The following is a 27,539-nucleotide window of genomic DNA, read 5'->3' as shown; positions in this document are numbered from 1 at the left end:
AATACAGAGTTGCAATTATCACAGATGATTTACCATGCACAGTATGCTAATGCACGTTGAAAAAACTCTAACAATTAGAAACATATTTCACAATACCATCAAATGGTGGAGGTGTTTCTGCTGTTGTTGTAGTAGTTGTTGATTTTGTTGTTGTTGTACCACCACACTTAGGAACGTTGTATGGATGGTCACACACACCTATGGCAGGGTTAAACACGGTACCAGGGGCACATGGCATGGTGTGTAGGTAACCATTCGAGCACTGAAATTACATAAAAAAACTTAAAATGTGCTGTTTATAAAGACAAGAGACAACTTAGTTTAATTAATTAAAATTTCAGATTTGTACAAAGTGAAATGCGAAGAGAAGAATGCAAAAGCAAAAAAAAAATTTGAATGGATTAAGAAAAGATTGACCAAAAAACTTACAAACAAAAACTCTTGGATGTGATGTTTAAAAATATTAACATTTACAAATATAAAACTTATAAAATAAAATCTGGGCCGAAGCAAATGCTGATTTATGATCCCTGAAATATTTCTACTCGTAAGAGTTAATATGTCGTTGCTCAGAACAGTGATAGACAAACTTAAAACAGAAATTTTTTCTAAAAATTGCTCAAGTCTTCCCAGTTTCAATTAGCAGGAATATCTCCCTTAAGAGTTAAAATACAGCAGTGGGCACTGGGCAGTCAAAGTTTAAAGATGATTAAAACAATACAACAAAATACGAACATTTTCAGCTGTCTGGTTTTTATCACCGATAAATGACATTTTATTTGGAAGGCAAAAACAAAATGCGAAAATAAATCGCAAAAGTTTCAAACAAAAAACTTAAATACTTGCCTGGTAAAAGTTATCGCAATCTCCAGGTTTCTCAAACGGATTACCACTGACTGGTTTCCCATTAGCATCAAGACATTCATCTTTATAAAGAAAACAAACAATTACGATTGACATTCATATGACTAAGCAATGAACAAAGTTGAATTACAATAGAGTTGCCATTATCACAGATGATTTACCATGCACAGTATGCCAATGCACGTTGAAAAAACTCTAACAATTAGAAACATATTTCACAATACCATCAAATGGTGGAGGTGTTTCTGCTGTTGTTGTAGTAGTTGTTGATTTTGTTGTTGTTGTACCACCACACTTAGGAACGTTGTATGGATGGTCACACACACCTATGGCAGGGTTAAACACGGTACCAGGGGCACATGGCATGGTGTGTAGGTAACCATTCGAGCACTGAAATTACATAAAAAAACTTAAAATGTGCTGTTTATAAAGACAAGAGACAACTTAGTTTAATTAATTAAAATTTCAGATTTGTACAAAGTGAAATACGAAGAGAAGAATGCAAAAGCAAAAAAAAATTTGAATGGATTAAAAAAAGATTGACCAAAAAACTTACAAACAAAAACTCTTGGATGTGATGTTTAAAAATATTAACATTTACAAATATAAAACTTATAAAATAAAATCTGGGCCGAAGCAAATGCTGATTTATGATCCCTGACATATTTCTACTCGTAAGAGTTAATATGTCGTTGCTCAGAACAGTGATAGACAAACTTAAAACAGAAATTTTTTCTAAAAATTGCTCAAGTCTTCCCAGTTTCAATTAGCAGGAATATCTCCCTTAAGAGTTAAAATACAGCAGTGGGCACTGGGCAGTCAAAGTTTAAAGATGATTAAAACAATACAACAAAATACGAACATTTTCAGCTGTCTGGTTTTTATCACCGATAAATGACATTTTATTTGGAAGGCAAAAACAAAATGCGAAAATAAATCGCAAAAGTTTCAAACAAAAAAACTTAAATACTTGCCTGGTAAAAGTTATCGCAATCTCCAGGTTTCTCAAACGGATTACCACTGACTGGTTTCCCATTAGCATCAATGCATTCATCTTTATAAAGAAAACAAACAATTATGATTGATATTCATATGACTAAGCAATGAACAAAGTTGAATTAATACAGAGTTGCAATTATCACAGATGATTTACCATGCACAGTATGCCAATGCACGTTGAAAAAACTCTAACAATTAGAAACATATTTCACAATACCATCAAATGGTGGAGGTGTTTCTGCTGTTGTTGTAGTAGTTGTTGATTTTGTTGTTGTTGTACCACCACACTTAGGAACGTTGTATGGATGGTCACACACACCTATGGCAGGGTTAAACACGGTACCAGGGGCACATGGCATGGTGTGTAGGTAACCATTCGAGCACTGAAATTACATAAAAAATTTAAAATGTGCTGTTTATAAAGACAAGAGACAACTTAGTTTAATTAATTAAAATTTCAGATTTGTACAAAGTGAAATACGAAGAGAAGAATGCAAAAGCAAAAAAAATTTGAATGGATTAAGAAAAGATTGACTAAAAAACTTACAAACAAAAACTCTTGGATGTGATGTTTAAAAATATTAACATTTACAAATATAAAACTTATAAAATAAAATCTGGGCCGAAGCAAATGCTGATTTATGATCCCTGAAATATTTCTACTCGTAAGAGTTAATCTGTCGTTGCTCAGAACAGTGATAGACAAACTTCAAACAGAAATTGTTTCTAAAAATTGCTCAAGTCTTCCCAGTTTCAATTAGCAGGAATATCTCCCTTAAGAGTTAAAATACAGCAGTGGGCACTGGGCAGCAAAGTTTAAAGATGATTAAAACAATACAACAAAATTCGAACATTTTCAGCTGTCTGGTTTTTATCACCGATAAATGACATTTCATTTGGAAGACAAAAACAAAATGTGAAAATAAATCGCAAAAGTTTCAAAAAAAAAACTTAAATACTTGCCTGGTAAAAGTTATCGCAATCTCCAGGTTTCTCAAACGGATTACCACTGACTGGTTTCCCATTAGCATCAATGCATTCATCTTTATAAAGAAAACAAACAATTATGATTGATATTCATATGACTAAGCAATGAACAAAGTTGAATTAATACAGAGTTGCAATTATCACAGATGATTTACCATGCACAGTATGCTAATGCACGTTGAAAAAACTCTAACAATTAGAAACATATTTCACAATACCATCAAATGGTGGAGGTGTTTCTGCTGTTGTTGTAGTAGTTGTTGATTTTGTTGTTGTTGTACCACCACACTTAGGAACGTTGTATGGATGGTCACACACACCTATGGCAGGGTTAAACACGGTACCAGGGGCACATGGCATGGTGTGTAGGTAACCATTCGAGCACTGAAATTACATAAAAAATTTAAAATGTGCTGTTTATAAAGACAAGAGACAACTTAGTTTAATTAATTAAAATTTCAGATTTGTACAAAGTGAAATACGAAGAGAAGAATGCAAAAGCAAAAAAAATTTGAATGGATTAAGAAAAGATTGACTAAAAAACTTACAAACAAAAACTCTTGGATGTGATATTTAAAAATATTAACATTTACAAATATAAAACTTATAAAATAAAATCTGGGCCGAAGCAAATGCTGATTTATGATCCCTGAAATATTTCTACTCGTAAGAGTTAATCTGTCGTTGCTCAGAACAGTGATAGACAAACTTCAAACAGAAATTGTTTCTAAAAATTGCTCAAGTCTTCCCAGTTTCAATTAGCAGGAATATCTCCCTTAAGTGTTAAAATACAGCAGTGGGCACTGGGCAGCAAAGTATAAAGATGATTAAAACATTACAACAAAATTCGAACATTTTCAGCTGTCTGGTTTTTATCACCGATAAATGACATTTCATTTGGAAGGCAAAAACAAAATGTGAAAATAAATCGCAAAAGTTTCAAACAAAAAGCTTAAATACTTGCCTGGTAAAAGTTATCGCAATCTCCAGGTTTCTCAAACGGATTACCACTGACTGGTTTCCCATTAGCATCAAGACATTCATCTTTATAAAGAAAACTGCCAATTATGATTGATATTGATATGACTTAGCAATGAATAAAGTTGAATTAATACAGAGTTGCAATTATCACAGATGATTTACTATACACAGTATGCCAATGCAAGTTGAAAAAACTCTAACAATTAGAAACATATTTCACAATACCATCAAATGGTGGAGGTGTTTCTGCTGTTGTTGTAGTAGTTGTTGATTTTGTTGTTGTTGTACCACCACACTTAGGAACGTTGTATGGATGGTCACACACACCTATCGCAGGGTTAAACACGGTACCAGGGGCACATGGCATGGTGTGTAGGTAACCATTCGAGCACTGAAATTACATAAAAAATTTAAAATGTGCTGTTTATAAAGACAAGAGACAACTTAGTTTAATTAATTAAAATTTCAGATTTGTACAAAGTGAAATACGAAGAGAAGAATGCAAAAGCAAAAAAAAAATTTGAATGGATTAAGAAAAGATTGACCAAAAAACTTACAAACAAAAACTCTTGGATGTGATGTTTAAAAATATTAACATTTACAAAACTAAAACTTATAAAATAAAATCTGGGCTGAAGCAAATGCTGATTTATGATCCTTCAAATATTTCTACTCGTAAGAGTTAATATGTCGTTGCTCAGAACAGTGATAGACAAACTTCAAACAGAAACTTTTTCTAAAAATTGCTCAAGTCTTCCCAGTTTCAATTAGCAGGAATATCTCCCTTAAGAGTTAAAATACAGCAGTGGGCACTGGGCAGCAAAGTTTAAAGATGATTAAAACAATACAACAAAATACGAACATCTTCAGCTGTCTGATTTTTATCACCGATAAATGACATTTCATTTGGAAGGCAAAAACAAAATGCGAAAATAAATCGCAAAAGTTTCAAACAAAAAACTTAAATACTTGCCTGGTAAAAGTTATCGCAATCTCCAGGTTTCTCAAACGGATTACCACTGACTGGTTTCCCATTAGCATCAAGACATTCATCTTTATAAAGAAAACTGCCAATTATGATTGACATTCATATGACTAAGCAATGAACAAAGTTGAATTAATACAGAGTTGCAATTATCACAGATGATTTACCATGCACAGTATGCTAATGCACGTTGAAAAAACTCTAACAATTAGAAACATATTTCACAATACCATCAAATGGTGGAGGTGTTTCTGCTGTTGTTGTAGTAGTTGTTGATTTTGTTGTTGTTGTACCACCACACTTAGGAACGTTGTATGGATGGTCACACACACCTATGGCAGGGTTAAACACGGTACCAGGGGCACATGGCATGGTGTGTAGGTAACCATTCGAGCACTGAAATTACATAAAAAAACTTAAAATGTGCTGTTTATAAAGACAAGAGACAACTTAGTTTAATTAATTAAAATTTCAGATTTGTACAAAGTGAAATGCGAAGAGAAGAATGCAAAAGCAAAAAAAAAATTTGAATGGATTAAGAAAAGATTGACCAAAAAACTTACAAACAAAAACTCTTGGATGTGATGTTTAAAAATATTAACATTTACAAATATAAAACTTATAAAATAAAATCTGGGCCGAAGCAAATGCTGATTTATGATCCCTGAAATATTTCTACTCGTAAGAGTTAATATGTCGTTGCTCAGAACAGTGATAGACAAACTTAAAACAGAAATTTTTTCTAAAAATTGCTCAAGTCTTCCCAGTTTCAATTAGCAGGAATATCTCCCTTAAGAGTTAAAATACAGCAGTGGGCACTGGGCAGTCAAAGTTTAAAGATGATTAAAACAATACAACAAAATACGAACATTTTCAGCTGTCTGGTTTTTATCACCGATAAATGACATTTTATTTGGAAGGCAAAAACAAAATGCGAAAATAAATCGCAAAAGTTTCAAACAAAAAACTTAAATACTTGCCTGGTAAAAGTTATCGCAATCTCCAGGTTTCTCAAACGGATTACCACTGACTGGTTTCCCATTAGCATCAAGACATTCATCTTTATAAAGAAAACAAACAATTACGATTGACATTCATATGACTAAGCAATGAACAAAGTTGAATTACAATAGAGTTGCCATTATCACAGATGATTTACCATGCACAGTATGCCAATGCACGTTGAAAAAACTCTAACAATTAGAAACATATTTCACAATACCATCAAATGGTGGAGGTGTTTCTGCTGTTGTTGTAGTAGTTGTTGATTTTGTTGTTGTTGTACCACCACACTTAGGAACGTTGTATGGATGGTCACACACACCTATGGCAGGGTTAAACACGGTACCAGGGGCACATGGCATGGTGTGTAGGTAACCATTCGAGCACTGAAATTACATAAAAAAACTTAAAATGTGCTGTTTATAAAGACAAGAGACAACTTAGTTTAATTAATTAAAATTTCAGATTTGTACAAAGTGAAATACGAAGAGAAGAATGCAAAAGCAAAAAAAAATTTGAATGGATTAAAAAAAGATTGACCAAAAAACTTACAAACAAAAACTCTTGGATGTGATGTTTAAAAATATTAACATTTACAAATATAAAACTTATAAAATAAAATCTGGGCCGAAGCAAATGCTGATTTATGATCCCTGACATATTTCTACTCGTAAGAGTTAATATGTCGTTGCTCAGAACAGTGATAGACAAACTTAAAACAGAAATTTTTTCTAAAAATTGCTCAAGTCTTCCCAGTTTCAATTAGCAGGAATATCTCCCTTAAGAGTTAAAATACAGCAGTGGGCACTGGGCAGTCAAAGTTTAAAGATGATTAAAACAATACAACAAAATACGAACATTTTCAGCTGTCTGGTTTTTATCACCGATAAATGACATTTTATTTGGAAGGCAAAAACAAAATGCGAAAATAAATCGCAAAAGTTTCAAACAAAAAACTTAAATACTTGCCTGGTAAAAGTTATCGCAATCTCCAGGTTTCTCAAACGGATTACCACTGACTGGTTTCCCATTAGCATCAAGACATTCATCTTTATAAAGAAAACAAACAATTACGATTGACATTCATATGACTAAGCAATGAATAAAGTTGAATTAATACAGAGTTGCAATTATCACAGATGATTTACTATACACAGTATGCCAATGCAAGTTGACAAAACTCTAACAATTAGAAACATATTTCACAATACCATCAAATGGTGGAGGTGTTTCTGCTGTTGTTGTAGTAGTTGTTGATTTTGTTGTTGTTGTACCACCACACTTAGGAACGTTGTATGGATGGTCACACACACCTATGGCAGGGTTAAACACGGTACCAGGGGCACATGGCATGGTGTGTAGGTAACCATTCGAGCACTGAAATTACATAAAAAAACTTAAAATGTGCTGTTTATAAAGACAAGAGACAACTTAGTTTAATTAATTAAAATTTCAGATTTGTACAAAGTGAAATACGAAGAGAAGAATGCAAAAGCAAAAAAAAATTTGAATGGATTAAGAAAAGATTGACCAAAAAACTTACAAACAAAAACTCTTGGATGTGATGTTTAAAAATATTAACATTTACAAATATAAAACTTATAAAATAAAATCTGGGCCGAAGCAAATGCTGATTTATGATCCCTGAAATATTTCTACTCGTAAGAGTTAATATTTCGTTGCTCAGAACAGTGATAGACAAACTTAAAACAGAAATTTTTTCTAAAAATTGCTCAAGTCTTCCCAGTTTCAATTAGCAGGAATATCTCCCTTAAGAGTTAAAATACAGCAGTGGGCACTGGGCAGTCAAAGTTTAAAGATGATTAAAACAATACAACAAAATACGAACATTTTCAGCTGTCTGGTTTTTATCACCGATAAATGACATTTTATTTGGAAGGCAAAAACAAAATGCGAAAATAAATCGCAAAAGTTTCAAACAAAAAACTTAAATACTTGCCTGGTAAAAGTTATCGCAATCTCCAGGTTTCTCAAACGGATTACCACTGACTGGTTTCCCATTAGCATCAAGACATTCATCTTTATAAAGAAAACAAACAATTACGATTGACATTCATATGACTAAGCAATGAATAAAGTTGAATTAATACAGAGTTGCAATTATCACAGATGATTTACTATACACAGTATGCCAATGCAAGTTGACAAAACTCTAACAATTAGAAACATATTTCACAATACCATCAAATGGTGGAGGTGTTTCTGCTGTTGTTGTAGTAGTTGTTGATTTTGTTGTTGTTGTACCACCACACTTAGGAACGTTGTATGGATGGTCACACACACCTATGGCAGGGTTAAACACGGTACCAGGGGCACATGGCATGGTGTGTAGGTAACCATTCGAGCACTGAAATTACATAAAAAAACTTAAAATGTGCTGTTTATAAAGACAAGAGACAACTTAGTTTAATTAATTAAAATTTCAGATTTGTACAAAGTGAAATACGAAGAGAAGAATGCAAAAGCAAAAAAAAATTTGAATGGATTAAGAAAAGATTGACCAAAAAACTTACAAACAAAAACTCTTGGATGTGATGTTTAAAAATATTAACATTTACAAATATAAAACTTATAAAATAAAATCTGGGCCGAAGCAAATGCTGATTTATGATCCCTGAAATATTTCTACTCGTAAGAGTTAATATGTCGTTGCTCAGAACAGTGATAGACAAACTTAAAACAGAAATTTTTTCTAAAAATTGCTCAAGTCTTCCCAGTTTCAATTAGCAGGAATATCTCCCTTAAGAGTTAAAATACAGCAGTGGGCACTGGGCAGTCAAAGTTTAAAGATGATTAAAACAATACAACAAAATATGAACATTTTCAGCTGTCTGGTTTTTATCACCGATAAATGACATTTTATTTGGAAGGCAAAAACAAAATGCGAAAATAAATCGCAAAAGTTTCAAACAAAAAACTTAAATACTTGCCTGGTAAAAGTTATCGCAATCTCCAGGTTTCTCAAACGGATTACCACTGACTGGTTTCCCATTAGCATCAAGACATTCATCTTTATAAAGAAAACAAACAATTATGATTGACATTCATATGACTAAGCAATGAACAAAGTTGAATTAATACAGAGTTGCAATTATCACAGATGATTTACCATGCACAGTATGCCAATGCACGTTGAAAAAACTCTAACAATTAGAAACATATTTCACAATACCATCAAATGGTGGAGGTGTTTCTGCTGTTGTTGTAGTAGTTGTTGATTTTGTTGTTGTTGTACCACCACACTTAGGAACGTTGTATGGATGGTCACACACACCTATGGCAGGGTTAAACACGGTACCAGAGGCACATGGCATGGTGTGTAGGTAACCATTCGAGCACTGAAATTACATAAAAAAACTTAAAATGTGCTGTTTATAAAAACAAGAGACAACTTAGTTTAATTAATTAAAATTTCAGATTTGTACAAAGTGAAATACGAAGAGAAGAATGCAAAAGCAAAAAAAAAATTTGAATGGATTAAGAAAAGATTGACCAAAAAAACTTACAAACAAAAACTCTTGGATGTGATGTTTAAAAATATTAACATTTACAAATATAAAACTTATAAAATAAAATCTGGGCCGAAGCAAATGCTGATTTATGATCCCTGAAATATTTCTACTCGTAAGAGTTAATATGTCGTTGCTCAGAACAGTGATAGACAAACTTAAAACAGAAATTTTTTCTAAAAATTGCTCAAGTCTTCCCAGTTTCAATTAGCAGGAATATCTCCCTTAAGAGTTAAAATACAGCAGTGGGCACTGGGCAGTCAAAGTTTAAAGATGATTAAAACAATACAACAAAATACGAACATTTTCAGCTGTCTGGTTTTTATCACCGATAAATGACATTTTATTTGGAAGGCAAAAACAAAATGCGAAAATAAATCGCAAAAGTTTCAAACAAAAAAACTTAAATACTTGCCTGGTAAAAGTTATCGCAATCTCCAGGTTTCTCAAACGGATTACCACTGACTGGTTTCCCATTAGCATCAAGACATTCATCTTTATAAAGAAAACAAACAATTACGATTGACATTCATATGACTAAGCAATGAACAAAGTTGAATTACAATAGAGTTGCCATTATCACAGATGATTTACCATGCACAGTATGCCAATGCACGTTGAAAAAACTCTAACAATTAGAAACATATTTCACAATACCATCAAATGGTGGAGGTGTTTCTGCTGTTGTTGTAGTAGTTGTTGATTTTGTTGTTGTTGTACCACCACACTTAGGAACGTTGTATGGATGGTCACACACACCTATGGCAGGGTTAAACACGGTACCAGGGGCACATGGCATGGTGTGTAGGTAACCATTCGAGCACTGAAATTACATAAAAAAACTTAAAATGTGCTGTTTATAAAGACAAGAGACAACTTAGTTTAATTAATTAAAATTTCAGATTTGTACAAAGTGAAATACGAAGAGAAGAATGCAAAAGCAAAAAAAAATTTGAATGGATTAAAAAAAGATTGACCAAAAAACTTACAAACAAAAACTCTTGGATGTGATGTTTAAAAATATTAACATTTACAAATATAAAACTTATAAAATAAAATCTGGGCCGAAGCAAATGCTGATTTATGATCCCTGACATATTTCTACTCGTAAGAGTTAATATGTCGTTGCTCAGAACAGTGATAGACAAACTTAAAACAGAAATTTTTTCTAAAAATTGCTCAAGTCTTCCCAGTTTCAATTAGCAGGAATATCTCCCTTAAGAGTTAAAATACAGCAGTGGGCACTGGGCAGTCAAAGTTTAAAGATGATTAAAAGAATACAACAAAATACGAACATTTTCAGCTGTCTGGTTTTTATCACCGATAAATGACATTTTATTTGGAAGGCAAAAACAAAATGCGAAAATAAATCGCAAAAGTTTCAAACAAAAAACTTAAATACTTGCCTGGTAAAAGTTATCGCAATCTCCAGGTTTCTCAAACGGATTACCACTGACTGGTTTCCCATTAGCATCAAGACATTCATCTTTATAAAGAAAACAAACAATTACGATTGACATTCATATGACTAAGCAATGAATAAAGTTGAATTAATACAGAGTTGCAATTATCACAGATGATTTACTATACACAGTATGCCAATGCAAGTTGACAAAACTCTAACAATTAGAAACATATTTCACAATACCATCAAATGGTGGAGGTGTTTCTGCTGTTGTTGTAGTAGTTGTTGATTTTGTTGTTGTTGTACCACCACACTTAGGAACGTTGTATGGATGGTCACACACACCTATGGCAGGGTTAAACACGGTACCAGGGGCACATGGCATGGTGTGTAGGTAACCATTCGAGCACTGAAATTACATAAAAAAACTTAAAATGTGCTGTTTATAAAGACAAGAGACAACTTAGTTTAATTAATTAAAATTTCAGATTTGTACAAAGTGAAATACGAAGAGAAGAATGCAAAAGCAAAAAAAAATTTGAATGGATTAAGAAAAGATTGACCAAAAAACTTACAAACAAAAACTCTTGGATGTGATGTTTAAAAATATTAACATTTACAAATATAAAACTTATAAAATAAAATCTGGGCCGAAGCAAATGCTGATTTATGATCCCTGAAATATTTCTACTCGTAAGAGTTAATATGTCGTTGCTCAGAACAGTGATAGACAAACTTAAAACAGAAATTTTTTCTAAAAATTGCTCAAGTCTTCCCAGTTTCAATTAGCAGGAATATCTCCCTTAAGAGTTAAAATACAGCAGTGGGCACTGGGCAGTCAAAGTTTAAAGATGATTAAAACAATACAACAAAATACGAACATTTTCAGCTGTCTGGTTTTTATCACCGATAAATGACATTTTATTTGGAAGGCAAAAACAAAATGCGAAAATAAATCGCAAAAGTTTCAAACAAAAAACTTAAATACTTGCCTGGTAAAAGTTATCGCAATCTCCAGGTTTCTCAAACGGATTACCACTGACTGGTTTCCCATTAGCATCAAGACATTCATCTTTATAAAGAAAACAAACAATTATGATTGACATTCATATGACTAAGCAATGAACAAAGTTGAATTAATACAGAGTTGCAATTATCACAGATGATTTACCATGCACAGTATGCCAATGCACGTTGAAAAAACTCTAACAATTAGAAACATATTTCACAATACCATCAAATGGTGGAGGTGTTTCTGCTGTTGTTGTAGTAGTTGTTGATTTTGTTGTTGTTGTACCACCACACTTAGGAACGTTGTATGGATGGTCACACACACCTATGGCAGGGTTAAACACGGTACCAGAGGCACATGGCATGGTGTGTAGGTAACCATTCGAGCACTGAAATTACATAAAAAAACTTAAAATGTGCTGTTTATAAAAACAAGAGACAACTTAGTTTAATTAATTAAAATTTCAGATTTGTACAAAGTGAAATACGAAGAGAAGAATGCAAAAGCAAAAAAAAAATTTGAATGGATTAAGAAAAGATTGACCAAAAAACTTACAAACAAAAACTCTTGGATGTGATGTTTAAAAATATTAACATTTACAAAACTAAAACTTATAAAATAAAATCTGGGCTGAAGCAAATGCTGATTTATGATCCTTCAAATATTTCTACTCGTAAGAGTTAATATGTCGTTGCTCAGAACAGTGATAGACAAACTTCAAACAGAAATTTTTTCTAAAAATTGCTCAAGTCTTCCCAGTTTCAATTAGCAGGAATATCTCCCTTAAGAGTTAAAATACAGCAGTGGGCACTGGGCAGTCAAAGTTTAAAGATGATTAAAACAATACAACAAAATACGAACATTTTCAGCTGTCTGGTTTTTATCACCGATAAATGACATTTTATTTGGAAGGCAAAAACAAAATGCGAAAATAAATCGCAAAAGTTTCAAACAAAAAACTTAAATACTTGCCTGGTAAAAGTTATCGCAATCTCCAGGTTTCTCAAACGGATTACCACTGACTGGTTTCCCATTAGCATCAAGACATTCATCTTTATAAAGAAAACTGCCAATTATGATTGATATTCATATGACTTAGCAATGAATAAAGTTGAATTAATACAGAGTTGCAATTATCACAGATGATTTACATTGCACAGTATGCCAATGCAAGTTGACAAAACTCTAACAATTAGAAAGATATTTCACAATACCATCAAATGGTGGAGGTGTTTCTGCTGTTGTTGTAGTAGTTGTTGATTTTGTTGTTGTTGTACCACCACACTTAGGAACGTTGTATGGATGGTCACACACACCTATGGCAGGGTTAAACACGGTACCAGGGGCACATGGCATGGTGTGTAGGTAACCATTCGAGCACTGAAATTACATAAAAAATTTAAAATGTGCTGTTTATAAAGACAAGAGACAACTTAGTTTAATTAATTAAAATTTCAGATTTGTACAAAGTGAAATACGAAGAGAAGAATGCAAAAGCAAAACAAAATTTTCAATGGATTAAGAAAAGATTGACTAAAAAACTTACAAACAAAACTCTTGGATGTGATGTTTAAAAATATTAACATTTACAATTATAAATATTGTAAAATAAAATCTGGGCCGAAGCAAATGCTGATTTATGATCCTTCAAATATTTCTATTCGTAAGAGTTAATATGTCGTTGCTCAGAACAGTGATAGACAAACTTCAAACAGAAATTTTTCCTAAAAATTGCTCAAGTCTTCCCAGTTTCAATTAGCAGGAATATCTCCCTTAAGAGTTAAAATATAGCAGTGGGCACTGGGCAGTCAAAGTTTAAAGATGATTAAAACAATACAACAAAATACGAACATTTTCAGCTGTCTGGTTTTTATCACCGATAAATGACATTTTATTTGGAAGGCAAAAACAAAATGCGAAAATAAATCGCAAAAGTTTCAAACAAAAAACTTAAATACTTGCCTGATAAAAGTTATCGCAATCTCCAGGTTTCTCAAACGGATTACCACTGACTGGTTTCCCATTAGCATCAAAACATTCATCTTTATAAAGAAAACAAACAATTACGATTGACATTCATATGACTAAGCAATGAACAAAGTTGAATTAATACAGAGTTGCAATTATCACAGATGATTTACCATGCACAGTATGCCAATGCACGTTGAAAAAACTCTAACAATTAGAAACATATTTAACAATACCATCAAATGGTGGAGGTGTTTCTGCTGTTGTTGTAGTAGTTGTTGATTTTGTTGTTGTTGTACCACCACACTTAGGAACGTTGTATGGATGGTCACACACACCTATGGCAGGGTTAAACACGGTACCAGGGGCACATGGCATGGTGTGTAGGTAACCATTCGAGCACTGAAATTACATAAAAAAACTTAAAACGTGCTGTTTATAAAGACAAGAGACAACTTAGTTTAATTAATTAAAATTTCAGATTTGTACAAAGTGAAATACGAAGAGAAGAATGCAAAAGCAAAATAAAATTTTTAATGGATTAAGAATAGATTGACTAAAAAACTTACAAACAAAAACTCTTGGATGTGATGTTTAAAAATATTAACATTTACAATTATAAAACTTATAAAATAAAATCTGGGCCGACGCAAATGCTGATTTATGATCCTTCAAATATTTCTACTCGTAAGAGTTAATATGTCGTTGCTCAGTACAGTGATAGACAAACTTCAAACAGAAATTGTTTCTAAAAATTGCTCAAGTCTTCCCAGTTTCAATTAGCAGGAATATCTCCCTTAAGAGTTAAAATACAGCAGTGGGCACTGGGCAGCAAAGTTTAAAGATGATTAAAACAATACAACAAAATACGAACATTTTCAGCTGTCTGGTTTTTATCACCGATAAATGACATTTCATTTGGAAGGCAAAAACAAAATGTGAAAATAAATCGCAAAAGTTTCAAACAAAAAACTTAAATACTTGCCTGGTAAAAGTTATCGCAATCTCCAGGTTTCTCAAACGGATTACCACTGACTGGTTTCCCATTAGCATCAAGACATTCATCTTTATAAAGAAAACTGCCAATTATGATTGATATTCATATGACTAAGCAATGAACAAAGTTGAATTAGAACAGAGTTGCCATTATCACAGATGATTTACCATGCACAGTACGCCAATGCACGTTAACAAAACTCTAACAATTAGAAACATATTTCACAATACCATCAAATGGTGGAGGTGTTTCTGCTGTTGTTGTAGTAGTTGTTGATTTTGTTGTTGTTGTACCACCACACTTAGGAACGTTGTATGGATGGTCACACACACCTATGGCAGGGTTAAACACGGTACCAGGGGCACATGGCATGGTGTGTAGGTAACCATTCGAGCACTGAAATTACATAAAAAAACTTAAAATGTGCTGTTTATAAAGACAAGAGACAACTTAGTTTAATTAATTAAAATTTCAGATTTGTACAAAGTGAAATACGAAGAGAAGAATGCAAAAGCAAAATCAAAATTTGAATGGATTAAGAAAAGATTGACCAAAAAGCTTACAAACAAAAACTCTTGGATGTGATGTTTAAAAATATTAACATTTACAATTATAAAACTTATAAAATAAAATCTGGGCCGAAGCAAATGCTGATTTATGATCCTTCAAATATTTCTACTCGTAAGAGTTAATATGTCGTTGCTCAGAACAGTGATAGACAAACTTAAAACAGAAATTTTTTCTAAAAATTGCTCAAGTCTTCCCAGTTTCAATTAGCAGGAATATCTCCCTTAAGAGTTAAAATACAGCAGTGGGCACTGGGCAGCAAAGTTTAAAGATGATTAAAACAATACAACAAAATACGAACATTTTCAGCCGTCTGATTTTTATCACCGATAAATGACATTTCATTTGGAAGGCAAAAACAAAATGTGAAAATAAATCGCAAAAGTTTCAAACAAAAAACTTAAATACTTGCCTGGTAAAAGTTATCGCAATCTCCAGGTTTCTCAAACGGATTACCACTGACTGGTTTCCCATTAGCATCAAGACATTCATCTTTATAAAGAAAACCAAGTGTGGTATATTTTAATCATAGTTCTATATTGTATTCATCTACTTATTATCAAATCATCAAGGATTTTATCACTAGACTTGTTTGACTGATTCCTTTTAACGCAAAGTTCAATTCAACTAAAAGAAGAATAATTATGTTTGCATAATTGGGTTCACATTGTTTGCAACATTGGGTTGTTGTACTCACCATTATACGGGGGCTGGGTTGGTTTCGGGGGAAAAGTCGGTCTGCATTCGTCAACCTTTATTGGCCAATCACAGCATCCCGTGCTCGGATTGAAAACAAACCAAAATGGACAACTGAATTCATATCGATATCCACGCCAGCACTGGAAAAGAAAAATTAATTAAACTTATTTCTGTCTTAATCACAACCAATTAATTTAGCATTAATGCGCATCCAGAAATGTGTGATTAATACCATGAAAAAGCTGTCACAGTCTTCAGGGTTGGCAAATGGAGGTTTATTGACAGGTTTTCCAACAGCATTCAAGCAATCAGCTGCATGCAAAATTTAATTGCTATTAATAATAATTTTGTTCTGTAATAGATTGATGCGCTTCTATACCCGCTCACACAGAGCGTGCGCACACGACGGCTAGTACAATCGAATGACCTCGTCTGGTAATGCGAATGACACCGGTACGACACAAACTTAAAGGGAATAGTAATTAAATGGAAACAATAGCAATTAACGGAAATTAAAGTTAAGCATACTGTTTCTCCACCAGGTGGTGTGCCAGTTAGGAAAGAAGGAAATCACATAAAATAAAATTTCATTGGTCAACAATTTCATGAATATAAAAACAATTTCATTTAAACATTATCACATGTTCCACACTAGGTGGTGATATATCTATAGCTCTACTCGTATTCACACTGACTCAGTCAGGTTTCTCTAGGCTCAGGTACTGGCACTGAATCGCTTAAGTTCACCACAAACACAATTAACGTCCAACATCACGTGTTAAACTAATTAGAAATTAATTTATAATAAAATTGAAGCTCACAGTTATAAGATGCCTCCGGTGGTGACGGGGTCGGATCCTCCCCTTCACATCCGGCAACATTCCACGGCCAATCACAAACTTTAATTTCTGGGTTAAATACGAGGCCATCAGGACAGGGCATTGTACACAGGTAGCCATTGGAACACTGCAAAATAAAACAAAACATGTTAATAAATTGAAAAAACTTTATTCAATGAACTTTATCAAGAACATGTGCATTGTGTTAGAGAACCAACCAGATGACATTCTTGCAATGTTATTTAATTACAGGGGTCCGGCCATTCACATCCAACGTACATTGCCTGTTCATGGCAATGTAGATGTGTTATGTCCTATTGGTTTAACTAATATCGTTCTTACTGTTTCTGCCATTTTCAACACCACCAGTCCATCTCACACGTTACGATTCCAAGTTTTTGGCAGCAAAGGGGCATCCATTACATGCCGTTATAATATTATCCTATTTTCATTATCGAGCGATGAGATCGCATTTCCCTCGTTAAGACCCAAAAAAACACTTTGTTATATGTTAAAAAAACTGATACTTTCGTTTATAAAATCATGTTCTTCATATAATAACTTTCCTTCACTATCCGTTTACAATTTGCCCAATAACCATGAAAATTTTTAAACACCCCTTGCTCGTGCAAACCAGTTACCAATGTTACCCATTGTTCCTGCTTTTATTGTAATAACATGATTCCTATCTTTGGAATGCAATAAGTATACGGTGTTGTATTCAGTGGGGATTGGCCGACACAAACCAATAGACCTGAATGGATTCACTGAATATCGTTCGAATGAAAGATTTGGACGAACCCGAATACAATTTCATAAATTTAATGAGTTTGATGAGCAATAAGGACGTAATGGCTGGCGGGGTGCCTTTCCTCACGCAGGTCATTTAAAAATAAAGCTCACTTACTAGGCAGTTTTCAATTACTATCAAATAGGATTCTTTCAACACAACTAATTGTTCAAGTGTTTATGTTGAAGGGCAAATTAAAACCCTATTGATACAATTTTATGGCTTGGTTCTAATACAAATCTAGATTTGAGATTTGTTCGTGACGGTCCCCTTATATTCAGGTTCACATGAACCAAAGTAACTTTCCTTTTGGCACATCATTACAAATTATACCGGTATGATACATGTACAAAATTGGAGGTCTAGTTCGGAAGTGAAAAATCAACATCAAAGTGTATTACCGTACACCACTGACCAATTAGTAACTAAATCTTTGTCTGCACTGTAAAAAATCTTTTCTAATTATAAGTCAATTTTACAATTGAGACTAACTGTAAGCCATACTTTTCGTTGGAAGACTAACTATTAGTTCATTCGAACAACAGGATATCAAATTGAACTTATTACTAGTCTGCAAATGAAAAAACTATTTATAAGTCTTTGATTTGCCAGACCTCTATACATGCCAAAAATTTTTTTCTAATTATAAGTCAATTTTACAATTGAGACTAACTATAAGTCATACTTTTCGTTGGAAGACTAAGTATTACTACATTCGAACAGCAGGATATCAAATTAAACTAATTACTAGTCTGCAAATGAAAAAACTATTTATAAGTCTTTGATTTGCCAGACCTCTATAATAATGGCTTCGTTAAATAGCACAGAAATCGCGATTCAGACTTATTATTAGATTTTAGTTGCGGTATCGCAAAACAAAACTTGTTTAAGCTAATTCTTTAGCAAACATCAAAGCAGTAATGTACATTCGCAAAACATCCCTTACAAAAACGTAAAAATATTTTATGACGTGTTCGCATAAATTGCACAAAGATTCGGATAACTGTTAAGTTAAATTAAAAGTCTTTGATACATTGCGAACAATTCGACCAGAAAATAATTTGCAATATTCGATTGAAAAGAAATGAACATGAAACGGTTTAACAGAAAAATTCAGAACTTAGCCGGTTTTGTTTAGCTGGTTTAGAACGGATTAAAGACATATTACAGGATGCGTTAAAAACAACTGTTTGTATGACTCATCTACAAATCCAGTTAAGTCAATTTTAGATGGAACATAGACAATTTCATTTATCGAGTAAAACGGAAGAGGCTCATAGTATAAAATATCATTGTAAGAAATAACCTGCAAGGCATCCATGGCACGCAATACATAACAATTGACAACAACATTTCGAATCCACGCCTTCAGTGGTAAACTTTTGCACTGGAAAAACATACTTGTTTTGGAGGTAAAAAATAGCTTTTACTTTACCAAATGAAGGTAAGTCATTTTCTGGTTGACTAGCAATAAAACAATCTTCCTTAAATTTCATTCCGTTAAATTGAAACCACTTCAATTGCAGAATTTCTTGCAACAAAATACTGGGTTGATATTGATATATTTTATGAATGATGTCGTGAGAAGTATCACGAACTTCAGGACCATGTTGTGCATTGAAAGAAAACATGTTCCCGGTAAGCATGTTTGAACAGAGTGCTTGTTGTTGTCTTTGGGCCATGTACTTAGTAATATTTTTATATGAGGCATTTGCGGCAAGGTTTTTAAAAAAGGGAATGTTTTCCTTCAAACCTCATACACCAGTATCTCACGCAAGGTGCAAGCCACAACTTTCCTCGTGTAAAATGGTCATTGATCAGTGATCATTGACCACTAATAACCTGCAACTTTGTTCATTGGAATACAATGAACATCACAAGCACACTCGCGCACTACACACGCAAGTTAGATGAAAGAAGAAAGATAGATTGTGCTTGCGCGCTGGATGAACCAGCCTTTAAATTTGTAACTCGGGTATTATTACGTCATACTTAGGGTTTCTCTTTTCGCAAAGATTGTAGAATGTGTCGCGAGAAATTAGGAGAGTGCGTTTTTGGCGTGTTACAGTACTGCAAAGAAGATGGACATTGTCGAGGAAGCAAAAAGAAATTGTTTGAGTGAACGTATCATCAAGGAACTGAAAGGTATTTTAAAACAGTTTGGGCTCTTATAGTCTCATCTTATATTTTATCTTATTTGCGCTGCTGCAGTTTGTTGGAATTGTATATATTATAATAATTATATCATAATGTTCCATCATTGACTTATTTCCGCATGCGTGAATTTATTTCAAGTTTCGTGTTTGGTATGGTTCTGTTGGGAACTAAAAGAGCATAAGCTATAAATCAATGGTTTGAAGTATTTGCAGTTTGTGTCGCCCATTTTCTTGTAAAACGATACTACTTCACCCTAAATTGCTTACCAATCTTTTAATAGTTGATACGGGGCTATACTGGTCGGTAATGCAGAAGAGTCTATTTTGGGGCTTTTACGAAAACTCCTTAGAGGTCCAATACTTTTATGAGTATGAAATCGGTCATTTTATGTTTCCTCAAAAGCGCGGTGGGGACGAAAAAATCAAAACAGTTATTATTACCATTAGGGATGTGCCACGAGGAAGGTTCGCACGAACCCGAATATCATGAAGGTCGACACGAACGAATCCCGAGTCTATTCGTATTAGGACCAAACAATATAATTTCTTCCAAAAGTTGTCAAGTCTTGCTTCTAAAATGACTTAATCAATGGACAAATGGCTTTCTTTCGAAAAATAGTTGTTTCGAAAGACGATCGAAAAAGCAAAATCGTTAGGAAAACGACCTTCATTGTAAGTACTGCTGACTCTAGTTTAGCATTGTCCGGAAACTAGATCATCAATTTTTACGAAAGTCAGTAAATTTATAAAGTAATATTATATTCTGGTGCGCCATTGTTGGTATTCGTGTTCGCCCGAATTTTCCATAAAGGCGATATTCGGCGAATCTATTCGGGTTTGCGTTCGTATCGGCCCATCCCTAATTACCATGCGCCAATGAACAGGAAAAAGTGAACAAGCCGAAATGGCTTAAAAAAGTTAAAAATCACTGATAACAACTAAAACGGCCACTACACCCATAAATAGTTAAATCCACAAAACATAAGTTAGAAAAGCTAAATTAAGCAGACCAGCAAGTGTGTGTTGGAACAGGTGGTTTTAAATTGCTTCAAGGCTGTACAGTGTACATCAATCGATGATGACATTTACTTGGAGCCGGTAACCGCCAGTGTGGCGGGCGGCCGTTAATTAAACTACTTCACCCAGTTTGTAGTCGTGAAACTTGGAGCAAACTTGGCATTGTGATGGTACTCTATTATACGTCTTGTTCATTGTTTATGTGCCGTTTAAATAATAATTAATTCCGTCTATCTGTTAGCTTGTTGATGTTATGCAATGCAAGTTTGTCAATATCAAAAAATGTTGTAATTCGGTTTTCAGGTTTTGTTTTTGTCCTTTTGTATAAACTATAAAACAATGAAAGTATAAATTTAGTATAGTGAAGTTCTTCTTGTCGAAGTTTGTACAATTAGCCTACATACAACAACTGTTGTTTGCCAACCATGGCATGTTTATGTTTTTATTGTTGTATTGAGGAAAGTCATTGCATCACTGCAGAACAAGTTGTTATTTGTTCTATTGTTTATGATTTTCACTGTCATCAGTGAAATCGAGTCTTTATTTTATGGTATGGTGTGATTGGTGTCATAATATTTAAAGTCGGACCAAGGTAAGATTTGCACGACTTACACTTACTAAGTGTTTCATTGATCAAGCCCTAAAGTTTTAATCTATTTGTATCGTATCGTTTATCTTTGTCATTAACTGTACGAAGAGGAAACCTAGTGCTATGGTAGCTTACAAGGGTCACAACAATTACAATTTGGGTTCCCAACATTTCCGTTTGGTCCACTTAAAATATTGTAGGCTGCCGTATAGTGCAGTATTATGCACAATATACCTTCTACAAAACGTAGATTATATAGGCTTAACTAAGACAATACAGTATAAAAAATACAGTACAGTTGCACCTTGCGACATAATTGTCCATAATCCAATCATAATCAATTGCAATCATAATCCAGAAAAGGTAATTCAATTTATTAATTTTGTGTCACTGAAAGTTTTAAGTTTCACGTACCATGCTATTACATACACTGAGACAATACACATTTATTGTCTGGATATGGTAAATTCATTTGTAGTAACGATTACTAAGGTTTTTTGTGTAGTTTGCTTTGAAAAGTAAAGCTGTGCTTCTTTTTACTTGCAGTGCATTGAGGAATATGCAGCAGCAACTAAGAGAACAACAGATACTCTGTGGGCGGATTCAAAAAAGAATTGGGAAGCTTTCTCTTCTAAATGCACTGTAGGAGGTGGAGACCCACACAGTTTCGAGTACATGAAAAATGTTGTAGCCAAGTTGGATGTTGAGGAAAGTTACATTTTTTTATTTACCCCTTTCGGACTTTTGGAAAGTTTAAAAAAATCTCATGACCAACCGTTTTTACTGTGTTTGGGAAATAAAGACGACCTGGAAATGCAATGTAGCATTTGCATTGACAGGAAACCTTTTGTTGAGATAGGAAAGGCAAATGCATTCCAAGGCATGGTGTATTTGCTAGCAACATATTATCTGTTAAATTTAGCTTATCCAGTGCAAGCCAAGCTTGCTTATCAAGCATTGGAGCACCATATTTTTGGTGTGGGAAAAACTCCTTGCAATAGAATGTATAAGTCGCTGTTTCAGTGATAATGTGTTTCACTATGTATCCATGAAAATGTGTTCAACAATATACTATTTCTTTGATGTATGTGTTCATCATGATAATGTTTTCAGCAGTATTCAATTTCTTTGTAATGTATGTATTCATCATGATAATAATGTTTTCAACAATGTACAAGTAATTCAATGTATTTGTGTATATATTCAAATTAATAATGTATAAAAGGAATGTCAATAAAATAACATTTCTGACTACATTTGTACTGAAATTTCCAACTGTAGTGGTTGTGTACCACGTAAATATCCACCATTTATTGATTGAATGAAATGTGACTTGTAATTAGTGTTAAATTGAATTTAAAAATTAGTCAACAAATAATACTAATAATCAGTGGAAATGACTAATAGCTAGCCTTCAATTGCGGCTAATAATTAGTCAACAAAACAAACTTATGAAAGTGGGACAAAAAAGCACCGTTTTTAGACTAATTATTATCCTCTTGTTGACTAACTATTAGAATTTATTTTTTACAGTGTGCTGTCTCAAAGATCTTCCACACTTTTGACAAATCTATTGTAATAGTTCACAAGCATTTGATACAAAATTCTACCAATTAAAAATAAAGTTAACAACGCGCTTACAAACCTGGTAGTAATGGCTGCAGTCGTCCGGCTTTTCGAATGGGTCGCTGCTTGCAGGATGGACACATTTATCTGCAAAATGCTTATTCTATCACAAGCAGCCATATTTTAAGTATTTTCTAATGAGTTTACCTGTGCAGTGAGCAATGATCAGCAAATTACAAGGTACTTTAATAGATGCACGAAAAAAAGTCAGTAACGGAAGCTTAAGCGACGAAGTATCATCGCCAATTTCAAGTCAGGCAAAGACTTTCCTCAGTCCAAGGATAAAGAAAAAGGCAAAGTTTATTGATTTGAAAGTTTTCCTTTATGAGAATACATTAGTTCATTCAAAACGGTTTACGTAAAGCACTTAATTGAAAATTTACCGTTGGGGACAACATCAATAGAGTTGTAGCCTACCAATGCTGGCTGACAGGCTGAAACCTTCCTCTTTAGATATGGATAAAATTGTAATGGAATGATTGGTTTATGGTTGTTGAACTTGACTGGTTCAGCCACTCCAATACAATGTTTGATTGTCTAATTGTTTATTGCGCTCGATGGTATATGAGTCTCATAAGGTCGTTGTCTGCTATTTCAACCTTAGACTTAATTGTTCACCTTAACGAATTATTGTCTTGTGAAGGTGACAACAAATTTGTCTAACTTGATACTGAACTTCTTCAAATTGAATTCAACAATGGTTGCACAGAAATGACAACTGTATATTCTGATTATATTGAAGGTTCTTTGAACGAATAGATTTAGATAAAACATTGGCATAGCAGCAACAGCATAAAGACGTCCATGTTGCAGCGTTTATCTTAATAGACTGAATGCATTTTACAACTGTGTATATTAATAATACTAATGCACGCAAGATAGGCAGCCACGACATTTATGTCGCAACTCAAAACAGAAAACAGGAAGTTATCGGTATAACATTTAGGCCTATATCACATTTCGTAAAGCCGAATTCCGTAAACAAGTATTCTATGCGGCATTCGATTTGCAGGCTATCTTATAATATCATCACAAAATTAGTATCATGTAAAAGTTTTGTCGTTGACCTAAAAAAAGACTTCGCGCGACTTAAACTCAGCGCTCATTGCTTAACTCTAACTTCTCATGACTAAATTTATTAAGCTAAGCTGCGAATTGAAATAAACGCAGTGTTTCAACTTAAAACCACATTTTTTCCAAAGTCTAAATTAATTAAAACTAATCTCCTCCGATCCAAACTACCTCTCATGACTAAATTTCATCAAAGCAAATTTAGGTAAAAAAAAGTCAAACAACAGCAAGATCAGAACTCGAGAGCTCCAGGATACGAACCCCATCACTAACCACTATGCAACCGCATTGCCTTCTTCTCGCCGTATAAAACGAGAGGTATAAATCAATCAGCGAATATCTGCCGGTCACTGTATTGCCATTCAGCAACTACGGTAAAAAACGGACGTCGGTGAAATAGTTACTTTGCAGGAATTTTGCTTCTGCGCACCAGAGATCTCGGTAAAAACTGCCAAACTCTGCAGTCCGGATCAAGGGTGCAGTTGCCGGGTTTTGTATACAAGTGCACAACCAGATGACATCACAATTGGAGTAGCTGGCGTCTGGTTTACAAAAGCATCCTGCGGTTGTACACTTGTATGTATGCTTGCCGTGCTTTCCACTGTTCAGATTCTGTTTCAAAAATGACGAAAAGTACGATTCCTATCATATACAGTTGTGCCTTGCAGAATGGTAGAAGCCTTACGAAGCTTGCTGGCGTATAAAACGACTGGACAATAACAATTTTCTCTTTCGTCTGCGGAATGGTGCACACTCATAGATATCTTATGTGCACACTGCACTACCAGCCACACTCGCCTTCTAAGTACGGGGAAGTACCGCGTACGTTTGAGCCCAGCATAAGTGTGATACTCGCCGGGATCCAAAAAAATAACTTTAAAACTGAATTTATTTACAGGAAGAGTTTTAAGTTCGGTAGTTTATCAACATGTTTGCTAAATATTTTTACCTTATTTTAGGACAAGAGTGTTTTTATTATGCAGTTGTATTTAAAAATAGCTTTGGGTCAGGTCAAATTGTGGTGTTTGCTTGCATTTTAATGGTCTAAATTAGGGGTTTTACCTGATCATGATGTTGCCTTAGACCAGGCGTGTGCAACCTTTTTCACTAGAGGGCCAAATACAAAATTTTGAATGACAATGCGAGCCACATGATTTTTTCAGAAAAAATTAGTATCATAAAACGACTTTCCTATGCAGTTTATATAGTTAAGAAATAGATTTAATGTAGTCCACGACACGAAAATGCGAAAATTTCGAAAATTTCCATTGCTTTGATGTAAACTGCATCAAATAGTGATGGCTAGTATGAAGTTCTAACATTTTGCTGAGCACCACGCGGGCCGCAGTGCGGCCCGCGGGCCACTGGTTGCACATATCTGCCTTAGGCAGTGGTTCTCAACCCCTGGTTCGCGACCGGTTCCTGGCTACGACACTGAAAGTGAATATTTTTATATCTGTTCTATTCTATATGATACGCGGATGCCTCCAAAATAAGTGTAATATACTCACAATTCAAAGTGTGTAATAATGGGGCTGGCGCTGAGCCCACACGCGCGCCAGAAATTCTCTGAGGCGCGTTCCACGCAGTCGTAGGCCTATCGCGCATCAACATGGCTACTTATGTATGTATAACTTCAAAGAAGGCTCGAGCTCATTCATTCGCCTCCTTTCCTTGTTCTGTGTTTGCGTCGTGAGCAAAATAACAGGGATTCTTAGTTTTAAGCGTGGAAGCTTCGAAGCTCGTTTATTACTATTAGATCACCACTTGGGTCGCCACCGCTCCCAGAGATTAGATTTTGGGTCACGGAAAAGAAGATTAAGAAAATCTGCTTTAAGGCTTGGTTTGAATTTCAAATGTGCGACAAAAACTTAGACGTATGAAGCAACGTTTAAGCGAAAGTTCGCCAAAACAATGTTGGCATAGCATAGAGATTGGGCCAAAAAGCTATTATTTTACGAAAGGTGAGAACGAATCATGTTATTTTCTTAATGCAAAATGACTTAATAATGACTTAATAATGACTTAATAATGATGAAATATCTTTTGCGAGACAAGGACCAAAGTTCATAAGGTCACGTTGCATATTTATGTTGAAGACTAACTTATAGGAAGATCCGAAAGTTAACAATTTCAGCCTTTGTAGCTTTTGTCACTAACCCGTCCCTAAGCTGCATGCTTGACTGACTTTGCTCGTAGCCAGCCTAACAGATGTTTTGGGGATTTAAAAATCTTTGGGGACAGCGAAAATTAGGCAAACGCACCAATACTTACGTCTGCCTTTGTTACGCCTGCCTTTGTTACGTCTGCCTTTGTTGTCTATCACTCAGGAAAAGACTTATGAGAACAAACAGTTAAAATCAATTAACTTCGAATAACTATGGGACATAATGTATCGTATCTTCCTAAATACTGGGGTTAACGGGGCCTCTGTCCCAGCTCCGCTTCCAGGGGCTCAAATTGATTCGCCACCGAGTTGACGACGGTAGCTGTTATCTTTATGTTCGACCAAACATGCGATTGCTTTTGCAAGAAACTTTATTATTGTCACTGACGTGATTAACGCTTCGCTGTTAAAGGAGAAGATCATAAAATTTGGTTTGTGATGGAAGCTCAATGGCTCCCGTCAAATATGTTAGCGCTGAGGTAGGCTACACAACGCTACACAACACAACAATCGTACTTGGGGAGTTGTCAAAGGTAACCACACCAGAGGAAACTAGCTTTTAAAGTTGGCCCCCATGTTTAGTAGGGTTACAACTTACAACGCAAAACGAAGTTTCCAGTGTTCACTTTTAATAAGCGTTTGGTATTTTTCTCAGTCAACGACCTTAGTCCCAACACCTAAGTTGCCTGTTGTTAACTTATTTCGATATTTACTTCAAAGCTTCAAAAATATACGTTGGAGCCGAAAAAAAATTTGGAAATCAATTCTTTAAAACTTTCATTGTTTTTAATTTATTGACTAACTCGCTCGATAAGATCAATAATTTTATAATAAAGCCATCGGGTTGTATCAGCTTTCACCACACAGCGCTCACCTGATTCTTTCTCGCACTTTTCCGCCAAAGTGGGCTGCGTGGGCGCCTAAAAAGCGCAAGAATAAATTTTATGGAAAATTTTGTCTTCCCCAATCACAATCTTACCTCCTTCCTGGCGTTTACGTCATTGCTTTTGACTAAAGGAGAGGCGGCGACTTGGGCGACAATGACGACAAAGATAAACAACTTGAACATCATCAAAGATCTGCTTCTGGCCTCCCACTACAGATACAACTTCGCGAATGCCGTCCGTCCAAACCAATCATCCTTTTATTGGCTCTTTTTGTGTACATACAATGACGTCATAATGATGAGACGAGACTTTGGATGATTCTTGACCATGTTTTGACGAAACAAGCTTGGACTCGCACAAGATGTTTTATGTCGTCATATTGAAACCAGGAACACGTGATT

At 34.3% G+C, this 27,539-nt stretch overlaps 1 protein-coding gene and 1 long non-coding RNA gene across 4 annotated transcripts; one reads left to right on the top strand and one right to left on the bottom strand.

Moving 5' to 3' along the window:
- Window positions 1–67: 67 nt before the first annotated feature.
- Window positions 68–27,365, bottom strand: LOC143468590 (uncharacterized). Its single transcript, XM_076965906.1, has 38 exons — window positions 27,231–27,365; window positions 27,126–27,171; window positions 23,033–23,100; window positions 16,818–16,962; window positions 16,229–16,308; window positions 15,995–16,136; window positions 15,710–15,789; window positions 14,961–15,126; window positions 14,719–14,798; window positions 13,970–14,135; window positions 13,728–13,807; window positions 12,980–13,145; window positions 12,738–12,817; window positions 11,988–12,153; window positions 11,746–11,825; window positions 10,997–11,162; window positions 10,755–10,834; window positions 10,006–10,171; window positions 9,764–9,843; window positions 9,012–9,177; window positions 8,770–8,849; window positions 8,021–8,186; window positions 7,779–7,858; window positions 7,030–7,195; window positions 6,788–6,867; window positions 6,039–6,204; window positions 5,797–5,876; window positions 5,047–5,212; window positions 4,805–4,884; window positions 4,057–4,222; window positions 3,815–3,894; window positions 3,069–3,234; window positions 2,827–2,906; window positions 2,081–2,246; window positions 1,839–1,918; window positions 1,089–1,254; window positions 847–926; window positions 68–262 (listed from the first exon to the last, which is right to left on the bottom strand). Exons 1-38 carry the CDS (start codon window positions 27,321–27,323, stop codon window positions 68–70), a joined length of 4,539 nt encoding a protein of 1,512 aa, XP_076822021.1. The 5' UTR covers window positions 27,324–27,365.
- On the top strand, window positions 18,077–22,638 carry LOC143469205 (uncharacterized). 3 transcript variants are annotated; one of them, XR_013119079.1, is made up of 4 exons: window positions 18,077–19,069; window positions 19,152–19,263; window positions 19,694–19,770; window positions 21,934–22,638. It is a non-coding gene; the product is annotated as an uncharacterized LOC143469205 (long non-coding RNA). The 3 variants fall into 3 exon arrangements; XR_013119081.1 differs by lacking the exons at window positions 18,077–19,069; window positions 19,152–19,263; window positions 19,694–19,770 and adding an exon at window positions 19,781–21,390; XR_013119080.1 differs by lacking the exons at window positions 18,077–19,069; window positions 19,152–19,263; window positions 19,694–19,770 and adding an exon at window positions 19,781–21,750.
- Window positions 27,366–27,539: the final 174 nt, after the last annotated feature.

The sequence above is a fragment of the Clavelina lepadiformis genome, chromosome 8, assembly GCF_947623445.1.
Source record: "Clavelina lepadiformis chromosome 8, kaClaLepa1.1, whole genome shotgun sequence".
NCBI lineage: Eukaryota > Metazoa > Chordata > Ascidiacea > Aplousobranchia > Clavelinidae > Clavelina > Clavelina lepadiformis.
Note: the sequence above shows the minus strand (reverse complement) of the source record. Positions and strands in the feature narration are given on the sequence as shown.